At 43.1% G+C, this 13,411-nt stretch overlaps 1 protein-coding gene across 2 annotated transcripts; it reads right to left on the bottom strand.

Annotated features, from left to right (window-relative positions):
- Window positions 1-2,658: 2,658 nt before the first annotated feature.
- LOC311134620 (arrestin domain-containing protein 4-like) lies at window positions 2,659-13,089 on the bottom strand (the record flags this gene model as incomplete). 2 transcript variants are annotated; one of them, XM_084168356.1, is made up of 9 exons in its annotated part: window positions 12,833-13,089; window positions 12,412-12,718; window positions 10,897-10,966; window positions 10,490-10,637; window positions 6,180-6,282; window positions 5,799-6,055; window positions 5,417-5,579; window positions 5,008-5,162; window positions 2,659-4,890 (listed from the first exon to the last, which is right to left on the bottom strand). In XM_084168356.1, exons 2-9 carry the CDS (start codon window positions 12,701-12,703, stop codon window positions 4,864-4,866), a joined length of 1,215 nt encoding a protein of 404 aa, XP_084024482.1. In that variant the 5' UTR covers window positions 12,704-12,718; window positions 12,833-13,089. The 2 variants fall into 2 exon arrangements, with proteins under 2 accessions (XP_084024482.1, XP_084024481.1); XM_084168355.1 differs by lacking the exon at window positions 2,659-4,890 and having other exon boundaries at window positions 4,948-5,162; window positions 12,833-12,921.
- Between the last annotated feature and the right edge of the window lie 322 nt (window positions 13,090-13,411).

Below are 13,411 nucleotides of genomic sequence, written 5' to 3' on the forward strand. Positions count from 1 at the left end.
TTTCACAATACTCTTGTGCATTCACTGGCTAGCTTGTGGATGATAATGTTTAACTGTTTAAACTGATGACAATGCAGTTCAAGTCAACTTAAAGATCAAACATTGTGTTTTTGATATAGGAAGAACTAAAAATGAACAGTATAAGCATTATCAAATTATTTTATTCAAACTTTTCTTTGTAAAATTACAAAAATACAAGTAACAGAAACCCATTGGGTTCAGATTGACTGATGTATGGAATAGTAACGTGCTATTCTGATACAATGTAAGACATTGTACGGTAACATGTCTTTGTATTCATCCTGCAAAAGTATACATTTCAACAGATAAAAGGGTAAATAGCAACATGATATGGAAAATGGAAAATAAGAGCACTTCCTCCCAGCTGCCCACTGCACTGAGGCTAGGAAACACTATCACCACAGATAAATCTACAATAATCGAGAATTTCAACAAGCATTTTGCTATGGCTGGCCATGCTTTCCACCTGGCTACCACTACCCCGGCCACCAGCTCTGCACCCTCCGCTGCAACTTGCCCATGCCCCCCCCGCTTCTCCTTCACACAAATCCAGACAGCTGATGTTCTGAAAGAGCTGCAAAATCTGGACCCCTACAAATCATCTGGGCTAGACAATCTGGACCCTTTCTTTCTAAAACTAGCCGCCGAAATTGTCGCAACCCCTATTACTAGCCTGTTCAATCTCTCTTTCGTAACGTCTGAGATCCCCAGAGATTGGAAAGCTGCCGCGGTCATCCCCCTCTTCAAAGGGGGTGACACTCTAGATCCAAACTGTTACAGACCCATATCCATCCTGCCCTGCCTTTCAAAAGTTTTTGAAAGCCAAGTCAACAAACAGATCACCGACCATTTCGAATCCCACCGTACCTTCTCCGCTATGGAATCCGGTTTCCGAGCTGGTCATGGGTGCACTTCAGCCACGCTCAAGGTCCTAAACGATATTATAACCGTGATCGATAATAGACAGTACTGTGCAGCCGTTTTCATTGACCTGGCCAAGGCTTTCGACTCTGTCAACCACCGCATTCTTATTGGCAGACTAAATAGCCTTGGTTTCTCAAATGACTGCCTCGCCTGGTTCACCAACTACTTCTCAGATAGAGTTCAATGTGTCAAATCGGAGGGCCTGTTGTCTGGACCTATGGCAGTCTCTATGGGGGTGCCACAGAGTTCAATTCTTGGGCCGACTCTTTTCTCTGTGTATATCAATGACGTCGCTCTTGCTGCTGGTGACTCTCAGATCCACCTCTACGCAGATGACACCATTTTGTATACATCTGGCCCTTCATTGGACACTGTGTTAACAAACCTCCAAACGAGCTTCAATGCCATACAACACTCCTTCAGTAGCCTCCAACTGCTCTTAAACACTAGTAAAACTAAATGCATGCTCTTCAACCGAACGCTGCTTGCACCCGCCCACCCGACTAGAATCACTACTCTCGACGGGTCTGACCTAGAGTATGTGGACAACTACAAATATCTAGGTGTCTGGTTAGACTGTAAACTCTCCTTCCAGACTCACATTAAGAATCTCCAATCCAAAGTTAAATCTAGAATCGGTTTCCTATTTCGCAACAAAGCCTCCTTCACTCATGCTGCCAAACATGCCCTCGTAAAACTGACTATCCTACCGATCCTTGACTTCGGCGATGTCATTTACAAAATAGCCTCCAACACTCTACTCAGCAAATTGGATGTAGTCTATCACAGTGTCATCCGTTTTGTCTCCAAAGCCCCATATACTACCCACCACTGTGACCTGTACGCTCTTGTTGGCTGGTCCTCACTACATATTCGTCGCCAAACCCACTGGCTCCAGGCCATCTATAAATCACTGCTAGGCAAATCCCCGCCTTATCTTAGCTCATTGGTCACCATAGCAACACCCACCCGTAGTCTGCGCTCCAGCAGGTATATCTCACTGGTCATCCCCAAAGCCAACACCTCCTTTGGCCGCCATTCCTTCCAGTTCTCTGCTGCCAATGACTGGAACAAATTGCAAAAATCTCTGAAGCTGGAGACACTTATCTCCCTCACTAACTTTAAGCATCAGTTGTCAGAGCACCTTACCGATCACTGCACCTGTACACAGCCCATCTGAAATTAGCCCGCCCAACTACCTCATCCCTATATTGTTATTTATTTTGCTCATTTGTACCCCAGTATCTCTATTTGCACATCATCTCTTGCACATCTATCATTCCAGTGTTAATACTAATTGTAATTATTTTGCACTATAGCCTATTTATTGCCTTACCTCCATAACTTGCTACATTTGCACACACTGTATATATATGTATTTCTGTTGTATTTTTGACTTTGTTTTGTTTTACCCCATATGTAACTCTGTGTTGTTGTTTTTATCGCACTGCTTTGCTTTATCTTGGCCAGGTCGCAGTTGTAAATGAGAACTTGTTCAAAACTGGTTTACCTGGTTAAATAAAGGTGAAATAAAATAAAATAAATAAAAACATACATACAGTGGGGAGAACAAGTATTTGATACACTGCCGATTTTGCAGGTTTTCCTACTTACAAAGCATGTAGAGGTCTGTAATTTTTATCATAGGTACACTTCAACTGTGAGAGACGGAATCTAAAACAAAAATCCAGAAAATCACATTGTATGATTTTTAAGTAATTAATTTGCATTTTATTGCATGACATAAGTATTTGATACATCAGAAAAGCAGAACTTAATATTTGGTACAGAAACCTTTGTTTGCAATTACAGAGATCATACGTTTCCTGTAGGTCTTGACCAGGTTTGCACACACTGCAGCAGGGATTTTGGCCCACTCCTCCATACAGACCTTCTCCAGATCCTTCAGGTTTCGGGGCTGTCGCTGGGCAATACGGACTTTCAGCTCCCTCCAAAGATGTTCTATTGGGTTCAGGTCTGGAGACTGGCTAGGTCACTACACGACCTTGAGATGCTTCTTACGGAGCCACTCCTCAGTTGCCCTGGCTGTGTGTTTCGGGTCGTTGACATGCTGGAAGACCCAGCCACGACCCATCTTCAATGCTCTTACTGAGGGAAGGAGGTTGTTGGCCAAGATCTCGCGATACATGGCCCCATCCATCCTTCCCTCAATACGGTGCAGTCATCCTGTCCCCTTTGCAGAAAAGCATCCCCAAAGAATGATGTTTCCACCTCCATGCTTCACGGTTGGGATGGTGTTCTTGGGGTTGTACTCATCCTTCTTCTTCCTCCAAACACGGCGAGTGGAGTTTAGACCAAAAAGCTCTATTTTTGTCTCATCAGACCACATGACCTTCTCCCATTCCTCCTCTGGATCATCCAGATGGTCATTGGCAAACTTCAGACAGGCCTGGACATGCGCTGGCTTGAGCAGGGGGACCTTGCGTGCGCTGCAGGAGTTTAATCCATGACGGCGTAGTGTGTTACTAATGGTTTTCTTTGAGACTGTGGTCCCAGCTCTCTTCAGGTCATTGACCAGGTCCTGCCGTGTAGTTCTGGGCTGATCCTTCACCTTCCTCATGATCATTGATGCCCCACGAGGTGAGATCTTGCATGGAGCCCCAGACCGAGGGTGAGTGACCGTCATCTTGAACTTCTTCCATTTTCTAATAATTGCGCCAACAGTTGTTGCCTTCTCACCAAGCTGCTTGCCTATTGTCCTGTAGCCCATCCCAGCCTTGTGCAGGTCTACAATTTTATCCCTGATGTCCTTACACAGCTCTCTGGTCTTGGCCATTGTGGAGAGGTTGGAGTCTGTTTGATTGAGTGTGTGGACAGGTGTCTTTTATACAGGTAACAAGTTCAAACAGGTGCAGTTAATACAGGTAATGAGTGGAGAACAGGAGGGCTTCTTAAAGAAAAACTAACAGGTCTGTGAGAGCCGGAATTCTTACTGGTTGGTAGGTGATCAAATACTTATGTCATGCAATAAAATGCAAATTAATTACTTAAAAATCATACGTGATTTTCTGGATTTTAGATTCCGTCTCTCACAGTTGAAGTGTACCTATGATAAAAATTACAGACCTCTACATGCTTTGTAAGTAGGAAAACCTGCAAAATCGGCAGTGTATCAAATACTTGTTCTCCCCACTGTACATACATACATACATACATACATACATACATACATACATACATACATACATACATACAAGGTCTGTACCTGATAAACATTCACAGCACTGCATGATCCAAGGTTTTCCCTAGGAACTCACAATTCAAAACCAACAATGTAAACTCAACATCAGTTACATTTTAGATAAGGCAATACGTTCTGAGAAGGAACAACTCCAAGGTCAAAATATCCACCTGGAATTAATACCTTTGCGTAACTTTTGAACAATCAAAGCATTTTACAGTTTCTGCTCAGACATGTTCAACTTTTTAGTTACAATGTATCAGATTTCAAAAAGAATGCCCATATTATATTATACACCCTGAACATGTGGCCCATTGCATCAGGAAAGGATTCATGACATACAGAAATAAAGCTATTGTAGACTTCAACAACACAACCTGTTTCAGTAGCTCTCAAAGTGCTTTACATTATATACAGTAGATAACACACCTTATCTTGCATTATGTTGCACCCACCTGCTACAACAATGTGCTGTGCAGTAATTCCCTTTCTAATAACAGTCATGTAAAGAGTAGCCTACATTTCTCAACACAGCCTAGTGCATAATCATTCAAAAAATATGGTTAATCTGCTATGAAATCCAAAGTTTAATTGGTTCAAGACTTGATCACATTATATTACACTCTTTACACCACAATATAAATATTGTGCAACATTGCAATTTGAAGGCATCACTTTGGTTCTTTAACAGATGATGTAGAGGCTCAACATTTAGCCTAGCTATGGACTGGGTGGGAATCAACCTGTTATGAATGAAGACAGTTGTTTGAAAGCAGAAAAGTAACATTTAGCCTAGAGCACTACTCGGAATGAGTAAAATGTTTAGTTCCCAATGTGAGACACCAAATTTGAGAACTCACCTCAGAGTACAGTGGTGGAGGCTGGAACCTGAACTCCTGGATGTAAGAAAGGGCTTGTCCACCAAGCTGTCTCTCCAACTCCTCGGACTGAGAGTAAGAGGGGCTGTGCAGTTCAAACTCTTCCTCAGACACCACATCCGCATAGTTAGGAGGGGCTGGGGATTAACCAGAAGGTAAACAACACGTCAGAAACAACTTTGTATCTACTCAAAACTGTGTTGGTGAAAGCTTCAACAAATCTTTAACACAAATACATGAAGTTAGACCATGACAATGAACGGGAGTTCATATATGACCCCTTCTAAACTCTGTTTAGACAAAGCTTTTTCATAAATAAGGGGAGCAACTGAGCAGCATCCAAGGATAGTGTGTGTGTGTGTGAAAGCATTTTTGTAAGGCCTCTCCTTACCTTCAGGCACTTCAGGAAGTGCCAGTGCGAGCCAGCTCATGTCCATGCTGAAGTGTCTGCTCAAGCTGGAGCTTCTGCCGTCAAGGCCGTTGTATGGTATACTGCCAATCACAATGGGAAGCTCCACCTTGAGTTTCTTAGCACCTGGTATCTGTGCCATGACCTCCACATAGGAAAGGAAATAAGCAGGCATACGTTCTACCATCTGAATGCTGACTTTGAACACATCACTTATTTAGCTCATACTTAGCATACACACATCCATAGAAAAACCATGCAGATGGTATAACACAACACAATGTGGTCTACAATGGAATTTATACCACACTTTAACAATTTAATAGATTTGAGTAACAAAATATCCATAGAAAAGGGCACGCACTGCCAGGGAGTATTCCACTCTGATGACTGAGGAGTTGAGAATTGAGGCAGAGACAGGTGGGATCTTCAGTATTTTTCCATTCCAGGTGTCTGTGCAGCCTGATGGAATGTGGTTACCCCTCACGCTGGCAACCAACTTTGTATAACTTTTTGTTTTGCCATTTGCCATGAAGGTCTGTATTTGGTAGATAGCTGCTTTAGGCACGATGAGTCGAGAAGAACAGTTCTCAATCACAGCATTGATGGGGATTGACTCTCCTAGAACAAATAAATGAATCTTGAGGACATTGCACTATAATTTCACTTTTGTTATTAGAGACATAACAAATCTTCCTTCATGACAACATGAATGATAAAAAACAAACTTTAGAAACATTATTACCATTACAGTAGCCCATTCTGTTGATATTGACATTCAGAGAGATGGGGCCGGAGGTAAAAATCCAACAGCCAATCATCTTCTCGTTGTTTGTAGACACAGAGGACTGCAAAATAGTAACAAATGAGAAGGGAGATTTCCAAGAATGCTACATTCACTTAATATGGTGCTAAATGTTTTGTGGTTACTCTTGGAAACACCAACAAAATGTAAAATCAGTTTCCACAGTCACAGACTTGAAAATCTAAAGGTGTCATCTATGTTTTAATAGACAGCAAGATGGTTGAGAGCCAATGTGTTGCATGTACAGTGGGGAAACAAAGTATTTAGTCAGCCACCAATTGTGCAAGTTCTCCCACTTAAAAAGATGAGAGAGGCCTGTAATTTTCATCATAGGTACACGTCAACTAAGACAGACAAATTGAGAAAAAGAAATCCAGAAAATCACATTGTAGGATTTTTAATGAATTTATTTGCAAATTATGGTGGAAAATAAGTATTTGGTCACCTACAAACAAGCAATATTTCTGGCTCTCACAGACCTGTAACTTCTTCTTTAAGAGGCTCCTCTGTCCTCCACTCGTTACCTGTATTAATGGCACCTGTTTGAACTTGTTATCAGTATAAAAGACACCTGTCCACAACCTCAAACAGTCACACTCCAAACTCCACTATGGCCAAGACCAAAGAGCTGTCAAAGGACACCAGAAACAAAATTGTAGACCTGCACCAGGCTGGGAAGACTGAATCTGCAATAGGTAAGCAGCTTGGTTTGAAGAAATCAACTGTGGGAGCAATTATTGGGAAATGGAAGACATACAAGACCACTGATAATCTCCCTCGATCTGGGGCTCCACGCAAGATCTCACCCCGTGGGGTCAAAATGATCACAAGAACGGTGAGCAAAAATCCCAGAACCACACGGGGGGACCTAGTGAATGACCTGCAGAGAGCTGGGACCAAAGTAACAAAGCCTACCATCAGTAACACACTACGCCGCCAGGGACTCAAATCCTGCAGTGCAAGACGTGTCCCCCTGCTTAAGCCAGTACATGTCCAGGCCCGTCTGAAATTTGCTAGAGTGCATTTGGATGATCCAGAAGAGGATTGGGAGAATGTCATATGGTCAGATGAAACCAAAATATAACTTTTTGGTAAAAACTCAACTCGTCGTGTTTGGAGGACAAAGAAATGCTGAGTTGCATCCAAAGAACACCATACCTACTGTGAAGCATGGGGGTGGAAACATCATGCTTTGGGGCTGTTTTTCTGCAAAGGGACCAGGACGACTGATCCGTGTAAAGGAAAGAATGAATGGGGCCATGTATCGTGAGATTTTGAGTGAAAACCTCCTTCCATCAGCAAGGGCATTGAAGATGAAACGAGGCATAAGTGCATCGATGATGTCGTCCCCACAGTGACCGTACGTACATACCCCAACCAGAAGCCATGGATTACAGGAAACATCCGCACTGAGCTAAAGGGTAGAGCTGCCGCTTTCAAGGAACGGGACTCTAACCCGGACGCTTATAAGAAATCCCGCTATGCCCTCCGACGAACCATCAAACAGGCAAAGAGTCAATACAGGAATAAGATTGAATCGTACTACACTGGCTCTGACGCTCGTCGGATGTGGCAGGGCTTGAAAACTATTACAGACTACAAAGGGAAGCACAGCCGCGAGCTGCCCAGTGACACAAGCCTACCAGACGAGCTAAACCACTTGCATGAGAGCACCAGCTGTTCCGGATGACTATGTGATCAAGCTCTCCGTAGCCGATGTGAGTAAGACTTTTAAGCAGGTCAACATTCACAAGGCCGCAGGGCCAGACGGATTACCAGGACGTGTACTCCGAGCATGTGCTGACCAACTGGCAAGTGTCTTCACTGACATTTTCAACATGTCCCTGACTGAGTCTGTAATACAAACATGTTTCAAGCAGACCACCATAGTCCCCGTGCCCAAGGACTCTAAGATAACCTGCCTAAATGACTACCGACCCGTAGCACTGACATCTGTAGCCATGAAGTGCTTTGAAAGGCTGGTCATGGCTCACATCAACAGCATTATCCCAGAAACCCTAGACCCACTCCAATTTGCATACCACCCCAACAGATCCACAGATGATGCAATCTCTATTGCACTCCACATTGCCCTTTCCCACCTGGACAAGAGGAACACCTACGTGAGAATGCTATTCATTGACTACAGCTCAGCATTCAACACCATAGTGCCCTCTAAGCTCATCACTAAGCTAAGGATCCTGGGACTAAACACCTCCCTCTGCAACTGGATCCTGGACTTCCTGACGGGCCGCCCCCAGGTGGTAAGGGTAGGTAACAACACATCTGCCACACTGATCCTCAACACGGGGGCCCCTCAGGGGTGCGTGCTCAGTCCCCTCCTGTACTCTCTGTTCACCCATGACTGCATGGCCAGGCACGACTCCAACACCATCATTAATTTTGCCGACGACACAACAGTGGTAGGCCTGATCACCGACAACGATGAGACAGCCTATAGGGAGGAGGTCAGAGACCTGGCCGTGTGGTGCCAGGACAATAACCTCTCCCTCAACGTGACCAAGACAAAGGAGATGATTGTGGACTACAGGAAAAAAAAGAGGACTGAGCACGCCCCCATTCTCATCGACGGGGCTGTAGTGGAACAGGTTGAGAGCTTCAAGTTCCTTGGTGTCCACATCACCAACGAACTATCATGGTCCAAACACACCAAGACAGTCGTGAAGAGGGCACGACAAAGCCTATTCCCACTCAGGAGACTGAAAATATTTGGCATGGGTCCTCAGATCCTCAAAAAATTATATAGCTGCACCATCGAGAGCATCCTGACTCAGTGCATCACCGCCTGGTATGGCAACTGCTTGGCCTCCGACCGCAAGGCACTACAGAGGGTAGTGCGTACGGCCCAGTACATCACTGGGGCCAAGCTTCCTGCCATCCAGGACCTCTATACCAGGCGGTGTCAGAGGAAGGCCCTCAAAATTGTCAAAGACTCCAGCCACCCTAGTCATAGACTGTTCTCTCTGCTACCGCACGGCAAGCGGTACCGGAGTGCCAAGTCTAGGTCCAAAAGACTTCTCAACAGCTTCTACCCCCAAGCCATAAGACTCCTGAACAGCTAATCATGGCTACCCGGACTATTTGCACTGCCCCCCCACCCCATCCTTTTTACGCTGCTGCTACTCTGTTAATTATTTATGCATAGTCACTTTAACTCTACCCACATGTACATATTACTTCAACTACCTCAACTAGCCGGTGCCCCCGCACATTGACTCTGCACCGGTACCCCCCTGTATATATAGCCTCCCTACTGTCATTTTATTTTACTTCTGCTCTTTTTTTTCTCAACACTTTTTTTGTTGTTGTTTTATTTTTACTTTTTTTGTTAAAAATAAATGCACTGTTGGTTAAGGGCTATAAGTAAGCATTTCACTGTAATGTCTGCACCTGTTGTATTCGGCGAATGTGACCAATAAAATTTGATTTGATTTGATTTGATCATGCTTTGGGGCTGTTTTTCTGCAAAGGGACCAGGACGACTGATCCGTGTAAAGGAAAGAATGAATGGGGCCATGTATCGTGAGATTTTGAGTGAAAACCTCCTTCCATCAGCAAGGGCATTGAAGATGAAACGTGGCTGGGTCTTTCAGCATGACAATGATCCCAAACACACCGCCCGGGCAACGAAGGAGTGGCTTCGTAAGAAGCCTTTCAAGGTCCTGGAGCGGCCTAGCCAGTCTCCAGATCTCAACCCCATAGAAAATCTTTGGAGGGAGTTGAAAATCCGTGTTGCCCAGTGACAGCCCCAAAACAGCACTGCTCTAGAGGAGATCTGCATGGAGGAATGGGCCAAAATACCAGCAACAGTGTGAAAACATTGTGAAGACTTACAGAAAACGTTTGACCTGTGTCATTGCCAACAAAGGGTATATAACAAAGTATTGAGAAACTTTTGTTATTGACCAAATACTTATTTTCCACCATAATTTGCAAATAAATTCATAAAAAATCCTACAATGTGATTTTCTGGATTTTTTTTTTTCATTTTGTCTGTCATAGTTGACGTGTACCTGTGATGAAAATTACAGGCCTCTCTCATCTTTTTAAGTGGGAGAACTTGCACAATTGGTGGCTGACTAAATACTTTTTTTCCCCACTATATGAAAACCAAACTGACCATTCTTTCAATTCAATTCACAAAATGGTTAAAAACATAGGACAAAACATAGGATGATGCACAAAAACTGACGTGGCAATGCAATCTATTTTGAAGTCTTATCACTCACCAGTAACCATGGGGAATTGACATCAACATGGCTGATAACAGAGAATTCTCTGTTGACAGTTTGATCTTGATTCAAGGGCCTCTGTAATACAGCTGTCACCTCATAGCAAACACTCCCATACTTCCCCTTGAAAGAGGTAACAAGGGGCCTGGAAGACAACAGAATACATACAGGATATTCATCGGTTCAAATATGAAACAATATTCTACATAATGTACTTCATTATGGAATGTCACTCATTATTCATTTGACAGAAAAGCCTAATTCATTCAGGCATGCTGAAAAAAAGTATACAATGGAAAGTCTCCATTAGCTGTTGCAGTTAGTACAGTAACCAGACATCATCATGAGGCAAATCAAGCTTTGATTGCATAATTTCCTATTCCATCTGAAATGTTCTCACTCACGTTTGAGTGAGCTCCACATGAAAGGGGAACTCATAACGGCCTTCATCAAGACTGATGAATTCCTCACCATCTGAAACAAAAGAAGACAATTCAGTCAATAAATATAGTAATCAACATGTTACAACAGTATTATTATAAATCACTGACTGTAAAGCATAGGGCCTGCTAAAGGTCTAGCAATTCCATAACTTCCTAAAGGTAGTGTACATTACAGCCCTGATAAAATACTATATCTACATCAAAATCCAGCCTGGTCTCATAGACTAGATGTAACATAGTAAAGTAAAGCAAATTAGTATGATAGTAAGGAGGGTGGTTGGTCGGGGTGGATGGGTAGCTGTATAACGCGAACGTCTAGCAACCCAAAGGTTGCGTGTTCGAATCTCATCATGGAGAACTTTAGCCAATTAGCAACTTTTCAACTACTTACAACTTTTTTGCTACTTTGCAACTACTTAGCATATTAGCTAACCCTTCTCCTAACCATTTAACCTAACTCCTAACCTTAACCCCTAGCCTAGCTAACCCAAAGGTTGCGTGTTCAAATCTCATCATAGGCAACTTTAGCATTTTAGCTAATTAGCAAATGTTCAACTACTTACTACTTTTTAGCTACTTGCAACTACTTAGCATGCTAGCTAACCCTTCCCCTAAACTCAACCCTTTTAGCTAACACTTCCCCTTGAACCTAATGCCTAACCCTAACCCCTAGCTAACCCAAAAGTTGCGTGTTCAAATCTCATCACAGACAATTTTAACATTTGTGACCCGTTTTAAGAAGCTAGGTGTTTGTCGCACGTCATTACTTCACAGGAGAGGCATTAATAACGCGATCGTCTAGCAATCCAAAGTTTGCGTGTTCGTATCTCATCATGGGCAACTTTAGCATTTGAGCTAATTAGCAACTTTTCAACTACTTACTACTTTTTAGCTAATTGCAACTACTTAGCATGCTGGCTAACCCTTCCCCTAACCTCAACCCTTTTAGCTAACCCTTCCCCTTTAACCTAATGCCTAACCTTAACCCTAACCCCCAGCCTAGCTAACGTTAGCCTAGCTAACGTCTAGCAAACCATAGGTTGCGTGTTCGAATCTCATCACGGACAACTTTAGCATTTTAGCAGCTTTTCAACTACTTACTACTTTTAAGCTACTTTGCAACTAATTAGCATGTTGGCTAAACCTTCCCCTAACGCTTTAACCTAACCTTAACCCCTAACCCCTAGCTAACGTTAGCCACCTAGCTAACATTAGCATTAGCCACCGAGCTAACGTTAGCTGCAACAAATTGTAATTCATAACATTTCATTCGTTTTCCAATTCTTAACATTTTGTATGTTTTTTCAAATTCGTAACATATACAAATTGTAATTCATAACATACCATACAAAGTGGATGACCCATCCACAAATTAATACATACCATACGAAACATATCACACTAAATGAAGTGACCAGATGTACATATAGAATCATACGAAATGCTCTGAGACCAGGTTCAAAATGAGATCGGTACCTGGTGTTTCTTTGAGAGTTTGAGATATGCATAAGTATTCCACCTGCTCCTGCACACACTGAGATGATGTGTTTGCTATAGCAGCACTGCTCGGTGATGGTGCTTGTCGAGGCCCTTTACCCCAGTAGACCTGGGCACATCCTCTGGTCGATATTTTGACAGCTTTGATTTGTGCTGACACACCTGTAGACACCTCGACCACAACGTGTCCAGATAGAACTTCACCAGCACTGTATTCACGCTTGTCTTCATTGTTGAACATGATACAGAATACCTTCACTTTGTCAGCCATCGTTGGACGTTACTTCTGTAAAAGGAGACAGGTGGTTTTATACAGAAACCTATAATGATGATGATAAGCTCCAACTTTCTCACTAGAATAGATGGGCTATCGACTAGACTAGAAATATGTAAATCTTACCTGTTGTCCTCGGATTCGATATGGGAACGTCAAGCTCGAATTTGGCAATGGACCAGCTGGTAACACATTTCATGAGAAATATTCAGTATTATAGGTCAAACACAATTGACACTGTTATCATTGTTTTACATTACAGTAATTGGGACAATTTCTCACGCTGTTCAGAGAACGCGGAGTTGCAGAGCGAAGGATTTAGATACACGCAGAGCTCAGGGCTGTATTCATTACGCCGATTATGTTGACAAACATTCTTAAATGGAAGCAAACAGAACGAAACGGGGAGGGACCTACATCAATTTCTCCAATAGAAACTCTCGTTTTGGACTAATGCTTACACCCCAGTACACGCAATAATTGGGTTTGACTTTGGAACGTGTAGGCTCTACCATTGGACAGAACCTTGTTGGCTGTGATGACAGACCATACACAGCCAAGAAAGTGCGATATTTACCAACATGCATGGTCCATTGCATTGGTCCAATGGGGGACAAGCCAGTGCGCATGAACAGTTGAGTCATGACGGGTTTCGATTCTGTCTTTGGCGCCAGGGTGGGCATAGTTTGCAACGGGTGATAAGTG

Source organism: Coregonus lavaretus (genome assembly GCF_964263955.1).
Source record: "Coregonus lavaretus genome assembly, chromosome: 9".
Taxonomy (NCBI): Eukaryota; Metazoa; Chordata; class Actinopteri; order Salmoniformes; family Salmonidae; genus Coregonus; species Coregonus lavaretus.